General features: G+C 44.0%; 2 protein-coding genes across 13 annotated transcripts in view; both read right to left on the bottom strand.

The window, feature by feature from the left end:
* Positions 1–15,365, bottom strand: part of dtnba (dystrobrevin, beta a) — a 51,799-nt gene extending 36,434 nt beyond the window's left edge. For all 8 annotated transcript variants that reach the window (XM_017684106.2, XM_017684112.2, XM_017684110.2 and 5 more), the window contains exon 1: positions 15,118–15,365. The gene's annotated coding sequence lies outside the window, so the exon portion shown is untranslated. The remainder of the gene's footprint in view (positions 1–15,117) is intronic.
* Positions 15,366–19,678: 4,313 nt separating this feature from the next.
* LOC108412179 (tripartite motif-containing protein 16-like) overlaps positions 19,679–22,500 on the bottom strand; it is a 12,818-nt gene continuing 9,996 nt past the window's right edge. The window contains exons 2-7 of one of the 5 annotated variants that reach the window (XM_017684102.2): positions 22,337–22,432; positions 21,894–22,127; positions 21,593–21,752; positions 21,423–21,482; positions 21,256–21,315; positions 19,679–21,032 (exon numbers count right to left, since the gene is read on the bottom strand). In XM_017684102.2, coding sequence (XP_017539591.1) covers positions 20,482–21,032; positions 21,256–21,315; positions 21,423–21,482; positions 21,593–21,752; positions 21,894–22,127; positions 22,337–22,432 — 1,161 coding nt within the window. In that variant the 3' untranslated portion in view covers positions 19,679–20,481. The remainder of the gene's footprint in view (positions 21,033–21,255; positions 21,316–21,422; positions 21,483–21,592; positions 21,753–21,893; positions 22,128–22,336; positions 22,433–22,500) is intronic. The other 4 variants (XM_017684103.2, XM_037537407.1, XM_037537408.1 and 1 more) reach the window with 4 other exon arrangements.

The following is a 22,500-nucleotide window of genomic DNA, read 5'->3' as shown; positions in this document are numbered from 1 at the left end:
GTGTGTGCAGGGGTCCTTTTTGAGTTTGCTGCCGAGGAAGAAACGATATAGAGCTGTGTTCCCTGAGGCCGTGAGACGTGGCTTGTGGCTGGCCACATCCATTCCACAGTTGCACAACGTTGCTTCTAGGCCACAAACATATTTCTGCAAATTCTCATAGCAAAAAAAGTGGTAATGGAAGTTGAAAAAGTGGTTTTAAAGTGCCCACTAAAAGATAGTATGAAAAGTGTATGCTTTTCATGGGGCAGTCGTAGGATGGAGGTCAGGGAACCGGCCCTGTGACCGGAAGGTCGCCGGTTCAATCCCCAGAGCTGACGGTGCACGACTGAGGTGTCCTTGAGCCCTAACTGCTCCCCGGGCCCTGCAGATCGGGCTGAACACCGCTCCAGGCAAGTGTACTCATTGCCCCCTAGTGTGTGTGTGTCCACTAGTGTGTAAGTGGTGTTTCAGATAGGTTAAAGGCGGAGGTGAAATTTCCCCGTTGTGGGACTAATAAGAGTCACTTAATCACTTTATTCAGTTACTTAAACTCTTCCCTTTATTGTTAACCCTGTCATTGGCCTTAAATATATGTAATTTTATCGTAAAGTGAGGAAAATGGGTTTGTTGCCCTGAGGCAAATATCGATGTTCGTCTTAAATCTCTCTCTTTACCGTTCCATTACCTTCAAGCTAGGCAAGATTGTCTTCCGTGTTGCTATGGTGACCAGCTGTCTGCGCTGATCTTCAGGGTTAAAGGGTGAATCAGCTGTTCTACATTAACTCCAGCGTTTAAGACCATTTACTGTTAAACTGTGTTGAAGGATCAGCAGAGCTTTATTTTACTGTAGAGGAGGATTATTTTATTATTACCTACTGATCTGATTCAGCTGAGGAGCCGCAACAGGGCAGCAAAAGAGCCACGTGCGGTTTCCAATCAGCTGCATCACCACTGATTTACCCAGATCAGCGGACAGGAAAACAGGTGGTTTAAGACCAGTACCTGGTTCATCTAATCAGTCCTTCATTAAGCTATATTAAGTAATATCAGGCACGGCTGATGGAGTTTAAACCTAATTTAAACAAATAATTAAACAAATGAGAAGAACCCATGTTGGACGATGATCCCCAGCCTCTTGTTGCTTGATTAGACACGGCAGAGTGAGATTTTACAGGCCGTGTAGAGTTTTCCTGTTTGGTAACAGGGGGTCTGTATTAGGGTGGGGTTGAGAGAGAGAGACAGAAATAGTGCTCTGTGTGATGGAAATGTATGTGATCCCCCACTAGTCATGCTCCACCCCCATCACCCCCCCCCAGGAACCACGTCACCACAGCAACAGCTGAAGGCCACTCTCATACCTCACACACACACTCGGTCAATAATGTGGTGTGTGTGTGGTGTGACTATATACAGCCACAATATTCAGCTGATGTAAACAAAGTCATTCAGAGAAGGTTTGGTGTGAAATGGTTCAGACGTCCAGTGGTTGTGATGGGAACCAGGCGTCGCCATGACTACAACACAGATATAGACACTTTATTTACCATCCAGAACCACCAGAGAACCCACCCGAGTTTTCTGAGTTGTAGATGATGGGAAAATAGTGGAAAATCAGGGGAAAAAAAAGTTTTTTTTGGGAACTATTTTGCCTCACAACACCCTGCATGTATTCCTCCCCCATTTAAACATATTAGACAAAAGTGTAACCATAATATAATAAAAACAGCGTCTCAGTCATCAGGCAGTGAATTCAGAACCGTTTCACTAATAGCTTTCAGTGAGGAGCTTTTAGAGGGGGACGTCTGGTTCCCATCACCACCACTGTGAGCAGCTCTGACGCGGCAAGTTTCTCTAGAACAGAGCGTTCCACACCGAACCGCTCAGAATGGCTCTGTTTACATCTCCCAAATTGTGACTTGTCATTGTTTTATGGCCACATACAAGAGTGTGTAATGACACAGAGTTCAAACACAATATGTTTGGTTGTTATTGTACTACAATACTATAAAGCTGTTTTGATTATTTTAGTTATTATTAAGTTCAAATAACAAAACTGCACTGTAGCACCGGCATTAAGCGTCCTTAAAACAAACACAGTCTGTTTCCTCAGAACACAAACAGGTTTAAACACACACAGTCCTTCAGGATGTCCGGTTCTTACTTAAGTACCATTTTTTTTCTCATTTATTATTATTATTCATTATTTTTCTTTACTTCTGTGGGTTTTTTTTAACTATACCTACATTTTTTTCCCCTTACATTTTTTACTTTCATAATTTATCATAATACTTTCATCACTGTTTGTTTCTCTTAGATTTTAATAGTTGTTTTTTAACTTTCCTTATTGTTTTTGTTTCTTATTTTCAGGTCTGTCCTTGCAGGAATAAGGAAATTAACAGAACAGTGGAAAACATTACAATTTCTCATTTTCTTATAGATTACACAGGGAGATTCACTCGAAAGAGGCCCTGAATACTCTGTAATAACTCTCTCTAGGACGAATCAATCTGAACCAAACAACGTGCAATGAGTTCCTCGGTGTATGGAGCTCTGAACAAGCCGGGACGCCCCTGCGTCGGAGTGATGAGGTGGGCACCGGACAGCTGTCGCAATGTTTAACCTCCATTTGCAGCGTCCGGGTGCAGATACCCCGTACCTTGTCATGTGTCTGGCAGAAAACGGAGGTTACTTCCAGCATCACACGTAATGCAATCGGTTACACACACGTCAAGATGTGTAGTGCATTCTTTTGGTTCAGGTTGCTTCATCCTAACAGCAGAATATTCGGGGCCTCTTTTGAGTGAATCTCCCTGTACAATCTAACTTTACTCTCAGTGGATATGGTTTCAAAACCCCTCAATTGAAAGCAAAAATGTATTTATGAATGATAAACACCTCTACTGCACACTGTAACTGCAATATTACCCTATATAATCAATATACATGAACACAGCAGTAAACTGTACTTACACACAACGACCCCAACGATACGCTGCTCAGCGCAGGTGTAGCTTTTCATGCTTGTGTGTGTGTATTTATGGTTCACTGCTCCAGGTTTAGCAGTGAAGCAGATGTTTGCGAGTGTTCGCAGATCAGATGGTGCTGCTGCAGAGAGACAGTGATCCATCAAACTGGTCTGTCTCCGTTCGTCGTTTAACCGACCAGAGCTGCGTTCCGACAGACTGTAGTACACTACATGAAGTGTAGGGGGCGACAAACCTTCTGTTGTTTTTAGCACAGACAGAACTTTAAAGGATGTTGACAGCAAAAAGAGAAATTAAGAAGGCGTAACAGTCACAGGACTGGTCAGATAAGGGGACAGGACCTGCTCCAGGTGGAGGAGTTTAAGTATCTCAGGGTCTTGTTTATGAGTGATGGGAAGAGGGATGGCGAGATCGGCCGCAGGCTGGGACAGGCCGCAATAGTAATGCGGTCACTGTTCCGGACTGTAGTGGTGAAGAGGGAGCTGAGCCATATGGCAAAGCTCTCTGTTCACTGGTCAGTCTAGATCCCCACCTGTGGTCATGAGCTGTGGGTAATGACCGGAAGAGTGGGATTGCGAATAAAAGCGGCGGAAATGAGCTTCCTTTGCCGAGTGGTGGGCAACACTCCACTTGTCAGGGTGAGGAGCTCGGTCATCCGGGAGGAGCTCCACATTGAGCCAGTCGAGGTGGTTCAGACCTCCTGGCTGCCTCCCTTTGGAGGATTACCAGGCATGGCTGACTGGGACGAGACCCCAAGGCCGTCCCAAGACCCAGAAGGATTATATCTCTAAGTTGGCCTGGGTGCAGCTCAGCATCCCCGAGAATGAGCTTGAGGAACTTGCAGGGGAAGTTCTCGGCTTCTCTCCTTTCCCTACTGCAAACGTGACCCTAGCTGGATCAAGCAGGTTATGAAGATGAAGATGACCATGAATACTGGTCAGAATATTTGCACCTGGCTTGCGCCTTTGTTAGACGTCCTCAGGTGTTGCACCAATATTGATATATCAGTATCACAAACGCAGCATCAGCAACAGGGATACTGACAGCTATGACAGATACCACAAAGCAAATGATGTTTTGAGACAAATGAAACTCAAAATATTTATACACATGTATTTTTCATATTTGTATTCTTGGCCAATAATCAGTCGACCTTGAGTGCACACCGTGTAAAACAACACTAACAGGAGGCCATGAATGGCTGAGCCACTTATTTCAGTAATCGCTAATCTGCCACTGTGAGGTCTGAGTGAACGTTAGTACAGGTTGTTATTGAGGGAGTAAACTTTAGAGAGTCATATAGAAGGAACTGTCTGGTCTCTTGGGGTCATGAGAGCCTTTAGCATAGCAGCCCGCTAGCCCTGGCACCAGTGCGCCTATGGTGGTCAGCTGCAACACATAGCAGCAGCAGCATCTCGCAGCCTGTAGCTTCAAAACAAAACAGTCATGTGCACAGGATTGAACACCCCTGGTCAAATTACATGTTTTGTTCATTTAAAAATAAGTGAACACATTCACTACAGTGACACATCTAAACATGTTTTTCTGCTCATTTTAGTGCATAATTTTCTATCAATTTTGGAATTTAACATCAAAATAATAAACAATAGCAAATGCACCATAACTTCTGCACAACCCACTTTTTTGGTTTGTTTTCCAATATGCTAATTTTAGTAAATAAACAGTAATCGTGTATTAAAATGTGCAGAAGTGTGTTCTCTGTAGAGGACGTGTTCAACCAGGGGTACCCAAACTTTTACATACGACTGTCTCAAGCGGGTTCTTATCTGATCTCTCTTCACTTCCTCTCTCTCTCGCTTTCTCGCTCTCTCACGGAAGCTAATATTGACATCCAGGCATATGTAAACATGTGCTGTGATGACTTTTACCATAGCAACATTTACCATGGCGATGTTGACTGACAGCTCCTCCTGCCAGTGCTTATGCATCAACTATAAATGATCCTCGTAATTACATAATTACAGCACTACGGAACTGCCTGTACTACGGTCAAGATGCTCACCTGCTCCACCTTATCATCAACACTGCAGAGGTCTCACCGCAACGAACAGGCAGTGGGTAACCGAACAGCTGGCAACACCAACAAAATGTCCATTTTGTTACCATGTATCAAACACAAGGCCTATTAAAACTATTTTTATTTACTATTAGTAATAGTAGCTTGTTTCATCATGAGCTGCACTACAGTTCCCAGCATGCACTGCAACATAATGTGTGCTCCTAGCTCCTCCCCAACAACGATCTATAGGACAGTGTTATTTTAAGTTGCATTAAGTTGGTGTTGAATTATTTGCTTGTAATTCAAAAGAAATCTGAATAAATTACTTTAATAGTGTCATAATTTTGATTACATTTTTACAGATAATCAGTAATCTGTACCTGAATGCTGTTTGCAGACTCACTGCCTCTACACGGTTAGAAGTAAAGGTTCTGTTCAGGTACATTTCTCGTTCATCAAAGGTACAATCAATGTAAATATTCTCTCAAAGGTTCTACAGTGGTTCTAAGATCTGATTGTGGAGCTTAAATCAGTTCCTCCAGGTGAAAAGTTGGTATTTGTCCCTTTTCATAACCAAATGTTTTAAAACAGAGCAGTAGAGTAAAAGCCTGGAGGCGAGGCGGGGTGTGGAGTCAGTACAGCTTAGAACAGGTCATTTCAGTGGATAATGGTTCAGTTATGTTCCCTGACTAAAGGGACTGAGATGGACCCATGAGGGTCCCACCCCAGTGACAAGAGGTGTCCTGCCCCAGGGACAGTTTAGGACCTTTATTTCTGAGAGTGTAGTAGAATCAGGTGAGGTCCTGCTGGACTACATTAAAGCTGCAGCCCCCCTCAGCGTGACGTCAGCCACGACCTGTTCAGGTAAAGTGCTGCCAGATGTTCAGTGCAGCTAAACCGGCGACTTCTTCTGAGGATCTGAAAACGAGAAGCTCCGTTTTGACCTGCTCGATGAAACAAAGGCTGTCGTTTTTTATTCTCTCCTCTTCACTCTCTCTCCTCTCCCTCTCTCTGATGTTGGCTGCTCGCAGCAAATCCGATAACTCCCTCCGGGAACGCCACAAAAGCTTTCAGGCTGGGAAAACCCAACCTGTTCACTCGCTTCTCTCGGACTCTCTTCCTCTCCGCCTCTTCTCTCCATCCACTGCCCATGTTCTGCTTCTGTCCACGATGCTTTGTTATCGGTGGCGGCCAACTTAAAATGAAGTTAACTTTCTTTAAGCCATTTTAAATCTACACGAGTTGGAAATCATGAATATGAAAAGTAGAAATGTGGGGTTTAACAAACGCTTTGATAAAACAGCGAGGAAAATTTCTGACTTCATTCAGCGGATCTTTGCCATTTGGCCACTACTTAGTAGATCAGCAGTAGTTTATTTGATGCTCTTAACTTACATTTTACATCACTTTGCATGCGAGTTAAACCTATTAATAAACATGTGAAAGAAGATACAAGTGAATGCTGTATGATTGCATTCACTTACTTTTGTGCTTCTACGGTTTGTTTCAGACAAGTTAGTCAGCTTGCTAACTGCTGCATTAGCTCCCTGGCTAAGTGCAGCTGCACACAAGTCACCTAACTGTCACCAACCACACCAGTTCTCTATAGATCGGTGTGCAGCACTGCACTCTAGTGAATATATAATTTCCGTTTAGCTCTGTGACATCACTGTGTATAATTAGCAAGTTAACTGCACCAGTATGGGTGGCCTTTTTTTTCCTAAAATCTTTCGGCCCAAGAAATGCAAATATCTAGCGTGACTGCTGCTTAATTAGGAATATCAACAAATCGTTAACATATTCGGCCAATCACTAAGCAGTAAACAAAGTCATTCAGAGTGTTTTTCCTAGAGATACTTACTGACTCAGATTTACTCACAGTTGTTGTGATAGGAACCAGATGTCTGCCTCTAGAAGTTATCACATGAAATGGTTATGAACACACTGCCTGATGTCTGAGTCACTGTTTCATGACTGGTCTGAGATGTGATTTTGGTCTAAAACATATGTTTAGGAATCCATACACGGTGGATGGATACACGCAGTGTGTTGTGATACAAAACAGTCCACAAAGAAAACCTTTTTTTTTCTTCAGATTTATCACCATTTTACCATCAACATTCCATATAAAGCTCAGAAGACACGTGTAGGTTCACTGGTGGGTTTGGATAGTAAATAAAACGGCTATATCTGTGTTGTAGTCATGGCAACCCCTGGTTCCCATCACCACCACTGAAAAGAAACCTGAACCATTTCACACCAAACTGCTCCAAATTCCTCCGTTTACCTCTCATTTATGCACCAATGTTGTGGAATAACATTGCACTTCCCCTTTAAAGAGTAGCTGCGTGGACTAAAAACACTTTCAGCTCTTCTTACTTCCTCCAGTTTGTCTATTTCGGTGCCTGTTGCTATAAGCAGCAGATGATAGCTGGTCTATGGAAGCTGCCGTATATAACCCTGTCTCAGACACCTCAACTGCAGCTCAGTGGGGACCTGTGTGGCAGGTCAGGCATCTCTGCGTGAGACACATGAGATGAGTCTACTCCCCTCGGCCCCGGGAGTAAGTAATGCTGGACGCCCACAGGAGAGAAAGACACAAACACACAGACAGAAACAGAACAGCGTAAATAGAGCAGAGAGACAACAGTCACGCACTACACTCCCACTAGAACCACACACAGAGACAGGTGTTCACACACAGAGAGGTTTCTCTAAACTGGCAAATAGAGCAAGAAAAGAGAGCAAAGTGCCCTAAACTGCCCCACAGCAAGACGCTGATGCCACCGGACAGTCGTGGCTAATCCAGGCTCATCTCTCTAACTCCAGCTGAAATGAGCCACGGTTAAAGTTACAGTCCTTGTGATTCACGTTAAAGATGACTTCAAGACGTAGCTCAATGTAAACAGTCTTCCACTGTGGTTTGGTATGAAATGGTAGATAGTAAAGGCCCCATCCATTTCACCCCTCACCCCTCCATTTAGGTGTTCATGACCAGGGGTAGGGTGTCCCGATTCTAGTTCGGAGGAGGAGGGCGAAGTATTGGGGCTACATGACCCTCCAAACTGAGGTTTTTCAGAGACTCCAGACAGACTGATATGAGGAGAAAAGAAAAACGGCAAGATGAAGCACGAGAGACCAAAGAAACCCACAAATGTGAGAATTTTCAGTGTATTATGGTCCTTTTCTTCATAACGAGCATTAAAAACTTCTAGTAGTTTGCTGACGTCTCGTTAGCTTAGCTAGCTAACTTTCCCGTTCCACCTTAAATAGTCCAGCAGTTCTGACGCCTGAAGGTCCAGAATGTAACCGCTGTTCCATTTAAGGTGGAACGGGAAAATTCAAACAAGAATCTGGAGAATCTCAGCTTCATATCACTGAAGAATTAGAGGGGGTGATAATAAATAATTGCCCCCCTCTTTGAAGGCGTATGATCCCTAAATGTAACTAAAGCCCAGAAGTGAGGAGCTGAACTTTCCCCTCCTCTGCTGTCCCTGCAGACGGGCAGGGTCGCCTACAGAGCGGCGCTGGTAGCTGTTAATGAATTGATGCTCTTTTATTAGAGGGTCTCGTTTCAGAGGGAAGATCTCAACCACTACACCTTATAGCTCAGTTCCAAGTGGCAAGAGGACACTCGAAAACAAGGTGTAGGGGTAAAAATAAGAAACAGGATTGGGTCACAAGATTTCTTTACATACATACAAAATGTCTGGTTCCATTGACTTGCATTAAAAGTACAGTACGTTTTTTCCTTCTACTGTAAAGTTACCATTTTGGAGATACACGGTTTTCCGACAACATCACATGTGCTTCTGTTGAGACTTACAATCCTTACAAACTCATACATTTTCATACCCACAGTTGAAATGGATCATCTCTACAAGCACAAACACCTTTTAGGGCTGCAGAGCTGCAGAGTCAGATGACAGTTTCTGAAGAACTAATTCTGGCTGAGGCCAGTCGGTCTCTCGGCAGGCCGGTGTGAGCTTGTAGCAGGTAGGCTGAACGTCGTTCGGAGGGGTACCAACATTCCGCACATTCCTCACGTCAAAGCCGTGTCAGGGTGAGTTTGAGAGAGGGAGAGAACAGGGCCGAGTTTAGGGCTGCGATTACATCAATTACGAAAATCGTTGATGATTTTATTTACCGGCCAAATGCCAGTCGCTCTCGCCACTGCAGGTACTCGGTTACAATCCAACCCAACAGACATGGAAATGATAGTAGTGCAAATGGAGATAAACCTAAAAAAAAGTAAGACCCACAAAAGTCACAGCGCACTACGATGCATGAAATGCAAAAACAGATGCGTTTCACTGCGACGCACCAATAATACACAAACTAAACTGAACTAAAGCAATCGAGTCCTAAGGCCTAATGTTGGCCCAGTAGATGCCACAAAGCAGAGCCTCCCAGAGAAGATAAAGGCTTGTGTTATGTAGAGTTTAGTAAACTTTGTGCCACACTAAGGTGATCGTTTAGTAGCTAAACGCCTCCAGATCCTCTGCTTTAGGATGTATTACAAATTTCGTATTATTTTCTGGTGTGCGGAAAAAACAAACAAACAAACAAACAAACAAAAAATACAAAACAACAATCCAGATGCAACCTGGACATCCCAGAAATCGGATCCATGAAGACAGCAATGTTTAATGTAGGGTTTTATCTGGCACCAAGGCAGAAGCACATAAACACATAAACAAGTCCCACTCAAAAGCACATAAACTGTGTCAAAAGCTGGAAGCAGAAGATTAAATATTAGAAATTTAACAAAAAAGAAAAAAAAAAAGAAAGAAAAAGGAGACAAGTGATGCTTCTTTTTTGACGCTATAATTTCTGGAATTCAGTTGTACTTTTGATTCAGTAAGAATTTCAGCAAATACCTCCAACATCAATGTAAACAAATTCAATTTAATGACTTTTGAAATTCCAAATTTGGGCTTCTGTGCTGTTTTTAAATGTATTTCTCACTGAAACAGAAACTCTTCATCACAATACTTGAAGATATTTTCACAATACAAGAAACTCATCACATCTGATTTCAACAGTCATGAAAACTACGAATACAATGATTTGAAATCCACATTCAACACACTGTGCTGCACTAAATCAAATCAAACAGAACTAACTGTGCTCTGGGTACAGAAGCACATCCACAATATGCTCAGAAATGTATACTGTGCATCACGATAACGATGATTATGACGATAACGATAAATATCGTCATATTGCCGGTCTCTATGTTAGTCGACTACTCAAAGAAATTGCTGGTAGATTAACTCATTACAGAAATGACTCAGTACCCTCGGTCTGTGTGTAAGGGGCTGTGAGAGAGAGAGAGAGAGAGAGAGAGAGAGAGAGAGAGAGAGAGAGAGAGAGAGAGAGAGAGAGAGGAGAGTGGGTGAGTGAGTGAGTGAGTGAGTGAGTGATCGTGAAAGAGTGTGAGAGAGTGAGTGAGTGAGTGAGTGTGAGTGAGAGAGAGTGAGGGAGAGAGAGAGTGAGTGAGAGAGTGTGAGAGTGTAAGAGAGTGTGTGAGTGAGTGAGTGCGAGAGTGAGCGTGTGAGTGAGAGTGTAAGAGAGAGAGAGAGTGTGTGAGTGAGAGAGAGAGAGAGAAAGAGAGAGAGAGAAAGAGAGAGAGAGAGAGAGAGAGAGAGAGAGAAAGAGAGAGAGTTTATTATGAGTCACATGACTAAAGATTTCATGCTTTCTTTCAGGAGGCTTCGTGCTTCAGGGGTATCTACTACACCATGTCTCTCGCTCACACACTCAGGGTCAAAGAGACTCACAAGGACTTGACATGAACACACACACACACACACGTCTATGCATGGGGGTTAGTGCTATTTCTGGCTTGTTGGCTTGAACCTAGTTTGCCTTGACGTGTCTTCCCACTCACAGCAACACCAGTTGGAGTAACGTTTAGAGGCCGAGTCTCACACGACAGGGTGGGTTCTGAGCTGTAATCGCAGACGCTGCAGAACACGGATCACGACATTACGGCATAACTCAACAGTCGGGATTCATTCAGAGCGGTTTGGTGTGAAATGGTTCAGATGTCTTTACAGTGGTGGTGATGGGAACCAGGGGTCGCCATGACTACAACACAGATATAGACACTTTATTTACCATCCAGAACCACCAGTGAACCTACACCAGGTATACGTAATGTTGGTAAATCAGAAAAAATACGTTTTCTTTGGGGACTATTTTGTCTCACCTGATTTCTACATAATTTCAGCACACCAGCTCTCCTTTACACCGTGTGAGAATTTCATGAATGGACCAACAGAAATGCTCTAAAATCACCTGGAATAAAATCTCTTTGCATTAACTACTGCAAAATTAATATTTTGGAGATATTGTTTTACTTTGGACAGTGACATATAGACACACACACCCACACCCAAACATATATAAACGGTAACTTTACAGGAAAATGAAAAAAACTACTTTACTGTTAACGTAAGTCTACGGAACCAGAACTGTTTCTAAGCCTCTTTGGGTCATTTCTTTTAGTCCAGTCATCATGAAATTTACACATAATATAAAGGACAACAGGCTTTGTCAAATTATGTCAAAAACTGTCCACAGGATGTGGTTGGCTGGACGTTTTTGGTTGGTGGACTATTCTCAGTCCAACAGCGACACTGAGGTGTTTAAAAACTCCAGCAGCACTGCTGTGTCTGACCACACACACTAACACACCACCACGACGTCAGTGTTACTGCAGTGCTGAGAATGACCCACCACCCAAATAGTACCTGCTCTGTGAGGGTCCATGGGGGTCCTGCCCACTGAAGAACAGGGTAACAGAGTATCAGAGAAACAGATGGACTACAGTCTGTAACTGTAGAACTACAGAGTGCAGCTATACAGTAAGTGGAGCTGATAAAGTGGACAGTGAGCGTAGAAACGAGGAGGTGGTCAGAATGACTGATCGGTGTATTCATGTGTTATAAAGTCTTTATGCAGGCAGCCTTCAAATGAAGTGCTACCCTATTCCCTTCACCCTGTGACCTCGCATCCCAATGCAAATGCAAGCGTAGTCTGTGATGGGATGAAATTGCGAGCCCTTGTAAACTCTAAATACTGCAGCGGTTGGTTGAATTTAAGACTGCAAATTCCTGGAGGAACAACTTAAGGCATTACTGACTCATCGACTCGTTTCGCAGCTCCCTGTGGAAACAGTGTCTTGCGTGCACCAGCCTTAACATCCAGGACAGCGTGTTATGCTGGGCACTCACACTGTTATAGTTTAGAGAGCAAACCTGGTTATATAACCTTAAAAATATGAAACCACATCCGCTCTGTTAGCGGCGCCTCTGCCTGCAGTAGCTTTCTGCACCTGCCGTGATCTGATTCAACAACATCACGTGGCTGAGGAGCAGCAACGCTCAGAGTATATTAGTTAGTAAGAGTTCATGTCATAAGATTACACTGGGCCTCATTCACTGATATCCTCCTAAATTTGTTCTTAAATGCGCTTTTGAGAAAAATTCTAAGAAAAAGTCTCCATCAGATTCATGACGTGTTCTTAAACCGCAGAACTGGTCTCACCTTTGTGCTTTAAGTGTGTGTAGATTATAATAATACACAAGAACAAACCCCAAATATACGGAACCCTGTATAAATAAAAATAATGTGTGGCCATGGATTAGTATGGTGTGAGAATGAGATCCTAATGCATGGCCATGGATTAGTAAAGTGTGAGAATGAGATCCTAATGCATGGCCATGGATTAGTAAGGCGTGAGAATGAGATCCTAATGTGTGGCCACGGATTAGTAAGGCGTGAGAACGAGATCCTAATGCGTGGCCACAGATTAGTATGGTGTAAGAACGAGATCCTAATGCGTGGCCTCAGATTAGTAAGTCGTGAGAACAAGATCCTAATGTGTGGTCACGGATTAGTAAAGCATGAGAACGAGATTCTTATGCGTGGCCAGGGATTAGTAAATCGTGAGAATGAGATCCTAATGCGTGGCCACAGATTAGTAAAGTGTGAGAACGAGATCCTAATGCGCAGCCACGGATTAGAAATGCGTGAGAACGAGATCCCAATGTGTGACTGTGACTTAGTAAGCCTTGGGAACAAGGTCCTAATGCATGGCCATGACTTTGTAAGATGTGGGAATGAGATCCTAATGCATGGCCATGACTTAATAAGGCATGGGAACAAGATAATTAAGATGCGGTGATGACTTAGTAAGGTGTGAGAATGAGATCCTTTTGCATGGCCACAACTTAGTAAGGCATGGGAACAAGACTCACATACGCAGTTTCCACAGCGATTCTGACATTCACCAGTGGTCTCTTATCTGGGATTTGTTCTCTGGTAAGAACAAAATCTACACACACTCAAGAGCACAAAGGTGAGAACAGTTCTGCGCTTTAAGAACACATCATGAACCTGATGTAGACTTTTTCTTAGGACCTTTCTCAAGAACACATTTAAGAAATAACTTTAATATATTAAAATATTGGTAATTGAGGCCCAACCTGAACTATATTTTAAGCAATTTTAAGATACGCCAGTTACTTTGATCCTGGATTATCCTGTAAACCACGACCGGAATGGCAGACCGTGTGAAAACATCTCACCATCCTGTGTTTAAACTGACAAAACTTCTCCGAATAATCATTAACAGGCTGATTTACGCAAGAACCCACACCCCCCACAAGCATGCTAGTTTGGATTCCGGCCTTTGGGAGGGCGTCCCATTTGGTGACAAAAGCAAAAGATCAACCTTTGTCTCTATTCTCATTTTCTACACTCTCAAAAATGATAGTTCAACAGTTCTTTAATACAGAAAATGGTTCTACATAGAACCAGGAACACTCAAAGAACCCGTTCCATGATTAAACGGTTCTCTGCATCATTAAACGTGTTTAATTACAAGAAGAATTAAAGGAATTAAAGGAAGAGCTCGCTGTTGAAAATGGAGGAAATGTTGTCTATGAAGCGACTTTGTATGTCCCATGTATGTCTCATTAATTCAACGTAGCAAGTAATAACTTTGACTTACACAAGACAGAATCCAGATTCTGGACAGCTTTATAGCATTTTTGCCTTGTTTCTACATTCGTGGGACAATTTTGGTGTGAATATCGTGAACCAACAATGTAGTTGGGCCAGACTGGGACCAGATTTGGGCCATATCCTTTAGTTCTATTTACTTTACAGTGTGTTGGCCAGACCTGGGGCGAGGACTCAGATGTATACTGGGCCAGAACAAACCAAAGATGTGGTCCACAATTGCATTGTGGGCAGGAAAACAGCAAATGTCCCCAAAACGTCACAAGGTCCCCGTTATGCTGCCACCTCTTAGGTCTTTTGGTCCCCATATGCAGTAAACCAAACCCAAAACACACACATTCTGAAGAACTCGACCCTAAACGGTTTACTACTGGACTCTACGAGCTCTGAAACCAAAACAAACTGTGTATGGACATTTCAGGACCTCTTCACTATCGATATAACACTTTATAAGCGTTATTAGACCTACAAAAGCAGAGCTTTCCTCACATTTCAGCACCCCGAGCTCCACATCAGGCAAATGAATGGGGCTGACTGTTATCTGCTGTTTAGAATTGCACTGTGTGGGCCGTATAGCGCAGCGCTGAGCTACAGGATGTCTGGCAGAGAAAACGGCTTTCTAAATATAAACAAACTTGCGCCTACGAGCCGGAGAAGGTGGTCAAAACTCAGAAGCAAAGGTCTAAAGCGAGTGGCAAAAAAGCACTTTTGGTTTTAGTTAAAGGAAACGAGAAGAAAAGGCAAAAGCGAGCGGCCATGTTGTTAAAAAAAACCAAACTCCGCTTCTGAGTCGCCAGCTTCGAGTTCCGATCCCCCCGTTCCACCTTAAACGGTGCAGCAGTTACATTCTGGCACCCGAGTCGTCAGAATGTACCTGCGGCAGCTTTTAAGGTGGAACGGGAAAAAAATCGAACAAGAAGCTCGCGAATAGGAAACCAACTTCCACCTTAACTCTGTCCTAACCAGAAAGTCCGCACATGAGCCAAGTAAGGGGGCAGACGGGGTCTCAAAACGGAGCCTGGTCGCTTTATTCTGCCCAAATTAGCTCGCGTAACGGGAAAGTGAGGTGAAAATAAAGATGAAAGGGGCCCGGAGACTCACCGCCACCGCTGATCGCTGATTTCCGTGATTTCCGAAGGTTAAGGTGAAGTTAGCTCGTCGGCTACCAGCTCCAGCACTGGAGTCCAGAAAGCGCTGCGGCAGCGACTCGGGGTTTCATCCCAAGCCGGGCAGAGGCGCTCTGAGCCCGGGCAGAGTGCAGCTCTAACGCCGGGAGCTCCGGGGGAGGAGCGGGGACACGGAGCGGAGGAGACTCAACATGCTGGATCTCACACACAGTGACCGACACCAACAACTAACCACCCCGCCTCTCTCTCTCTCTCTCTCTCTCTCTCTCTCCCTTCTCTCTCTCTCTCTCTCGCTCTCTCTCTCTCTCTCTCTCTCTCTCTCTCAGTCCAGCAGGGCACTGCTGCCAGAGCATCAGTACAACCACAACAGTGCATTAATAGGTCTTGTACAGGCAAATTACTGTCAAATATAAAGACACAAATAACAAATACGGTGGAGGAAACATTAAAAGGAGAACTCCACCCATATTTCATCATTTTCCCGTGGATGTAAACAGTGATTCAGAGTGCTTTGGTGTGAAATGGTTGATTGTAGGGACTCTTTACAGTGATAGTGATAGGAACCAGGGGTCACCACACAAATATAGACATTTTACTTACTATCCAAGACCACAGTGAACCTACACGCGCCTTCTGAGCCTCAATATGTAATGTCTGTGATGACATATGATCATAAATCTGAAAAAAAATGCATTCATAATGGGGTACCCCTCCACAATGAATGCATTAAAATACACGTTTATCACAAAACTATCATAAAACAACGTCTGAGGCATCAGGCAGTGAATTCATAACCATTTCATGTAGTCCCTTTCTGTGAGGGAGATTTTAGAGGCGGACGTCTGGTTCCTATCACCACCACTAGATTGGAGTGTTTCACACCAGGCCACTCTGAAAGACTTTGTTTATGCCTGAACCGTTGAATTATAGAATCTGTGAAACATTGGTGGGGTTCCCCTTCGGTGAGATGGTGGTTGTGCCTGTGATATTCATTCATAAGAGGTTGTTAATAGTAAGTATGAGCTAAATTACAATGACATGTTCACAGATGTGTAGAAACAGGGGAGGACAGATGGTCAGCGCGGCGGCTATTCAGCAAAGAAATCCATCCATCGTAAATTAGTCAGTACTTCTTTCGAACTGTAGTGTGATTACTTTCTCATCACTTTCTCATCACTTTCTCATCACTTTTCACTTTGCTCTGAGTTACTTTGTTTACTTCTCAGAGATTTCATTAATCAGAAATTTTGAAAATTGGGTGGAATTCCTCTCCCAACTCTTCAGACGTCTGCTTCCTATCACCAGACTGTGTGTGTACCAACATTCATTACATTCCACACAGGCATGACACTTCTATGAGTTCTTCCTTTTATGAGGGTCTCTCTCTCTCTCTCTCTCTCTCTCTCTCTCTCTGAGTTCCCTTTTGAGTGGATTATTAAAGGGGAACTCCGCTGATTTCCCCAAAACCCTGCATAAATAAATGGTTGAGGTATAAACAGAGTCGTACTGAGGGATTTGGTGTGAAACGCTCCTGTTCTAGAGAAACTGACCGAGTCAGAGTTGTTCACAGTGGTGGTGATGAGAACCAGACGTCCACCTCTAAAAGCTCCCTCACAGAAAGTTACTGCACTCAATAAACTGCCAGTTGAATCCAAGTTTTGAGATCAGATTTTGGCCTGCACTGTACCTGCAGGACGCTGGGAGGTAAAATGGTCCCCACAGAAAACTTCTTTACTATTTTACCATCATCAGTGTTTCGTATATGAACTCAGAAGACTGGTGTAGGTTCACTGGCGGCTCTGGATAGTAAATAAAGCTCTGAATCTCTCAGCTTACGTCTCAAAGATTAAACTGTGCAGAAAAAAGAGGAGAAATCTGTGGAACTCCACCAAAACTCAATGGCATCCCAAAACAGTTATTATTATAAAGAATGTGATAAGAGAGAGAGGGGGGGGGGGGAGAGACAGAGGAGAGAGAGAGAAAGAGAAAGAGAGAGAGAGAGAGGAGAGAGAGAGGGAGAGGGAGAGAGAGAGGAGATAGAAAGAGAGAGAGAGACACAGAGAGAGAGAGTGAGAGAGAGAGACAGAGAGAGAGAAGGAGAGAGAGAGAGAGAAGGAGAGAGAGAAAGAGAGAGAGGGAGAGAAAGAGAGAGGGGGGAGAGAGAGAGAGAGAAGGAGAGAGAGAAAGAGAGAGAGGGAGAGAAAGAGAGAGGGGGGAGAGAGAGAGAGAGAAGGAGAGAGAGGGAGAGAGGTTGCTAAATTACACATGCAGACGTTGCAGAAACTTGAGGGCCTTATTTGGTCACAATCATTGGTTAAAAACGCGTCTGCAGTGCCATCTGGTGACCAGATGCGGGAAGCGCGCTGTAAGAGAGTTTGGCAAAGAGAGAAAGACAGAAAAAAGGAATTAAAACAATGTTCCACTGAGCCCAGATGTGGTCCAACACTCGTGACATGTTTAGCATCCAAATGTGGCTTCTTTAATTCAGCCCTACTGTAAATATGAAACGGCAGCCAACGTAAATTATGCTAAAATACCTCATGTTTTGGAAAATAATGTGTTATTATTAAAAATAATCCACATAAACGTGTTCTGCCGAGATATGAAGTTCCTTTAGATTATGGTATCATTGCCACACCATGGACTCTTGAATGAGGAGAACAGTCGGTCACCTGTCACTGACACTGTGGTCATTTTATGGTCTTTTGAACTTTTTGTCATATAACAGTGAACATATCATAACACTGCACTGTTCAGTCCAAACACCTTTGTTTAGAAGTTCTTTCTGGTGACCATGTTACCACCACAAGTCTTATATAGCACCAGTCCAGCGGCGCCCCTCCTGCCCTGCTGGGGCTGGATCCCACATAACTCCCTGCTACCTGCACAGTGCACAGTACTGGCTCCTGCACCACAGCAGGGTTTAATATAGCTCAGAAACAGCCATCGGGATTCAGCCACATCCACACCTGACAAACAGTCGCTGTTTAGGCTTCAGAAGCTGGAGTTTCAAAATGTACATAGCACACGATGTAGCGCGGGAATGTAGCGCCGACTGGGATTCAGCCTGGGTTTGATAGTCCTGACTGAAACACGGACATCTGAAGTGTGTAAGTCACTCAAGGGTCATTCTTCAGACTTCTGTATTGCCATTTTACAGCTAATCACACCATAAGTGCTTTAATTTAAGCCGGTGATAATAATGTTGGAGTTGTTTAGTGTGTTTGCTATCTTTAGCCTGGTAGCTGGCTGACCAGCCCAGTTCTAGTCAATCAAATAAGTTTATACAAATCTTAGCCCATTCATTTTGGACTCGCTCGGGAGCGCCCTCTAGTGTTAGAGAGACCGGGGAGACATTACATAGTGGTAAATCTCCTCTCTACAAGTTCTCTGGCCAGGCTCCTCTCGTGGTTCACTCACATCTAGTGGCCTGTAGGATGAAGAGCAGCTATTAATTCAATGCATGTTGGTGGACATCACAGATGTACGTCTACATGCTGCTTGAGTGTATAAGCTATGGCTCTATAGCTTTACTACCTCCTGTATTGCTTTGACATGCAGTTTACATTATTTCTCAGCTGTATTCTCATCCTGAGTTTGTCTCCTAGCATCTTCTGGTTTGGTTCTGCTTGATGTCCAGTCATTTGTAACATGGATAATCCTGTGGTAAACCTGTCTGCTTGTGTCCTGACCCATGCCCAGTTCCCTGACCACTGGATAGTTTAAAAACAAACTGACTCATCAAATTTTCTCTCTGCCTCTCTTTCCTCACGAGTAGAACCATGTTGACGTCTGTGACCATGAAAAATCTAACATGATACACAGGATGGGTCAGTTTATCTGTTGGTGTTGATGATAGTTTGTATTTATCTGGAAAGATCTAACATGAACAAACCCACTGCTATCAGTGACTGATGTTTTAGATACATCCACCAGAGGGCGCCGTCTCTCCTTTATACTCTCTAAAAGTGATCTAGTGATTCAGACATATTCACCAATCAGGCCTAATGTTCTGACCACCTCCATGTTTCTACACTCACTGTCCAGTTTATCAGCTCCACTTACTGTATAGCTGCACTCTGTAGTTCTACAGTTACAGACTGTAGTCCATCTGTTTCTCTGATACTCTGTTACCCTGTTCTTCAGTGGTCAGGACCCCCATGGACCCTCACAGAGTAGGTACTGTTTGGGTGGTGGGTCAGTGTGTGTTACGCTGGTCTGAGTGGATCAGACACAGCAGAGCTGAACAGTGTATAACTCATATACTCAGGTTTCTAAGTGTTGTAGTTGTTTGTCCTTTTGAACTTGACCTCTCACACCGACCTGCCCAAAGTATTTTGTGCATCATGACGTCTTTTGGAGAGTCTGTTCATCTTTTGAACCCAGTCACTCTTCCCTTTCTGTAATCTGACCGTCTGGATGGGTGGGTTCTCATATTTATCACACCACCAGTGTTTCTGCTGGGTAAGAGTGAGAGACTCTGGTTAGTGATGTAGGGAAATGGACAGATTAGTGATAAAGTTTGGGTCAAGTAAGTCGTCATCATCATCAAGACTTTTATTTATTTATATTCCCCACGGCCAAGGACGCTTTACAATCAATACATGATCAACAATACAGAACACACACACACACACACACACACACACACACACACACACACACACACACACACTCCACAGTTCCCACAGCTAGCGAAAGAGATTTCAGTGACCACAGCACAGAGTCACTCTGAAAAGAGTCCTTAGCGGCGAGGAAAAGTCTCATGCTGCAACTCCGCTGCATCACACAGGAGGCCGGCCTGGGAAGCCTCGCAGGCTGAAGATGTGCTTCGCCACAAAGGGGCAGCTTTCTCCTGCAGCCGAACACCAGCAGTCCAGGCAGCCTCATACGCAGCGTTATCCAAGCGGCCGGCCCGACAGGCCTCGTAACTGCGGAGTAGCGCTGCTCATGCAGCCGAGCACTACTGGTTCAGGCAGCCTAGTTATAGAAGGTAATTCACTCTGGAATTGTTACTGAGCAGACGTGTAAAAACTACAGACACTGCAGGTTCATACTGGATTAGAGTCACAGATCTCGGCGGGGACCACTCAGATTACAGCACCTCCCCAGATCAGACTATTCCAGCTCCAACAGGGCTCAAGACGGGACTGACAGCTGATGGGTGAGAGTTTAACAGTGATGGAGACTAAAAGTGTGAAATAAATGTTCAATCAAAGCCTGGATTCAATTTATAATGTAACTGCAGCAAATATTAAGAATCTAAATCTCTAAAATATCACAGCATCAAATCTAGATATTTCATTTTCATTGAAGAACATAAAATAATCTTCATTCTTTATTTGAGTTTCATTACTGAGTCACACAGTTTAGCTGATGACCACAGACCGAGCCCAAACCCAGCGTAGAGCGGCTGAGTGAATGTGGTGTGGACCGTGTGTAGGAGGGTCAGTGTGTCAGAGACGCTGTAGAAGGACAGAGTTCCTGCCCTGTGATCCACATACACTCCTATTCTGGAGGAAGATGGAGCTGAGAGCTCAGTCTCAATGTTGTTGTGCCAGAAAGAGAGACTAGAAGAACACCTCAGACTCCAGGACTGATTGTTGCATCCAAACTCGCTCTCATTACTCCGTCCTTTCCTGCTGATCCCTTTATACAACACTGATATGAACACCATGTCAAAACCAAATAGCCCTCTCCTCCACTCGACCTCCCAGTAACACCGTCCACTCAGACTCTCCTTACACAACACCTGATACCAGTGGTCAAATCTCTCTGGGTGGTCAGAGTAACGCTGCCCTCCTCCTCTCCACTTCACCAATCTGTTCTGCTCAGACAGAATGAGTTGATGATGTACAGTGTTGGGATCCAGAGTCAGTGGACAGAAATCTGAAATAATGAAGAAAAACATTTTAGGTTTTTATTAAAAATGAACTTTAAGAAACAGAAAGTGTCTGTAGTGAATAACGACGTTTTCTCTCCTCACACATTTCTGTATTTAACAGTTTAGAGGCGTCAAGATCTCAACAGTTAATATAATAACATGAGAGTGTGTGAGTGTGTGTGTATGTCTGTGTGTGTGTGTGTGTGTGTGTGTGTGTGTTCTACATACACTGTAGAAAGTCTTCTCTGGTTCTCGGCTCTGAGGATGAGATCGTCTGAACTGCTGCAGCTGAGGAGACACACAAACACACTGATTTAACAGACTGAATGAAGGAGTGTGTGTGTGTGTGTGTGTGTGTGTGTGTGTGTGTGTGTGTGTGTGTGTATTCTACATACACTGTAGAAAGTCTTCTCTGGTTCTCGGCTCTGAGGATGAGATCGTCTGAACTGCTGCAGCTGAGGAGACACACAAACACACTGATTTAACAGACTGAATGAAGGAGTGTGTGTGTGTGTGTGTGTGTGTGTGAGAGTGTGTGTGTGAGAGTGTGTGAAGCTCCTCTTACCATGTGGAGAGATTTTCCTGAACTCCTCCTTGCAGAATTCCTCTAGTCTGTCTTTCAGATCAGAGAGAGATTTCCTCACTCCATCAAATGAGGGATGTTGATGGACAGTGATGCTGGAGGAGTCCTCACATCCAGAAGAGACTCTCAGAGACTGGAAGCTCTACAGAGAGGAAACAGAACCGAGGAACATGAAGGTGGACAAGAGCATTAAATGTTCTCAAATCATGTTACACCAAAAATAACCTTAAGATTTTAGATCCTCTCTCAGGAGCAGGTCCGTCTGTAGGTGAGTGATGGTTACCTGGAGGAACTGGATGTGATCCTCTGTGACTGAAAGCTGCTCCAGCTCAGTGTTCCTCCTCTTTAGATCATCAATCTCCTGCTGCAGGTTCTCCAGGAGTTCTTCAGTTTGTCTCAGCTGGTTCTTCTCCTGAGTTCTGATCAGCTCTGTTACCTCAGAGCGCTTCTTCTCGATGGAGCGGATCAGTTCAGTGAAGATCCTCTCACTGTCCTCCACTGCTGCCTCTGCAGAGCTCTGTTAGGACACAGACACACAAGATGGAGCTCCATTTACACTCCAGCTATCATTCACTCTCTCACTGGGACTGTAGACGACTGACTGTCCACATTGTGGCTGTGTAGGACCCCAAAGTGTCCAACACTGGACTCCTCACTGTCTGACTGGAGGAGAGTCTGAGTGAGCTGTGAAACAGCTGCTCCAGCAGATCTCTGCCCACTACTCACCTTAAGAGTGACCACAGCCTGTTTCAGCTCCTGCAGCTTCTTCTCTTTCTGCTGGAGTCTCTGCTGGGATTTCCTCTGAACCTTCTTCAGCTGATTCTGAGGAGAAATCAACAACGTTCACTTTTTTGTGTGATGTTTAAAATTTCTCCATACAGCATTTTAAA

Source organism: Pygocentrus nattereri, chromosome 4 (genome assembly GCF_015220715.1).
Source record: "Pygocentrus nattereri isolate fPygNat1 chromosome 4, fPygNat1.pri, whole genome shotgun sequence".
In the NCBI taxonomy this organism is placed as follows: Eukaryota; Metazoa; Chordata; class Actinopteri; order Characiformes; family Serrasalmidae; genus Pygocentrus; species Pygocentrus nattereri.
The sequence above is the reverse complement of the archived record's forward strand: the minus strand, read 5'-3'. Positions and strand labels throughout refer to the sequence as shown.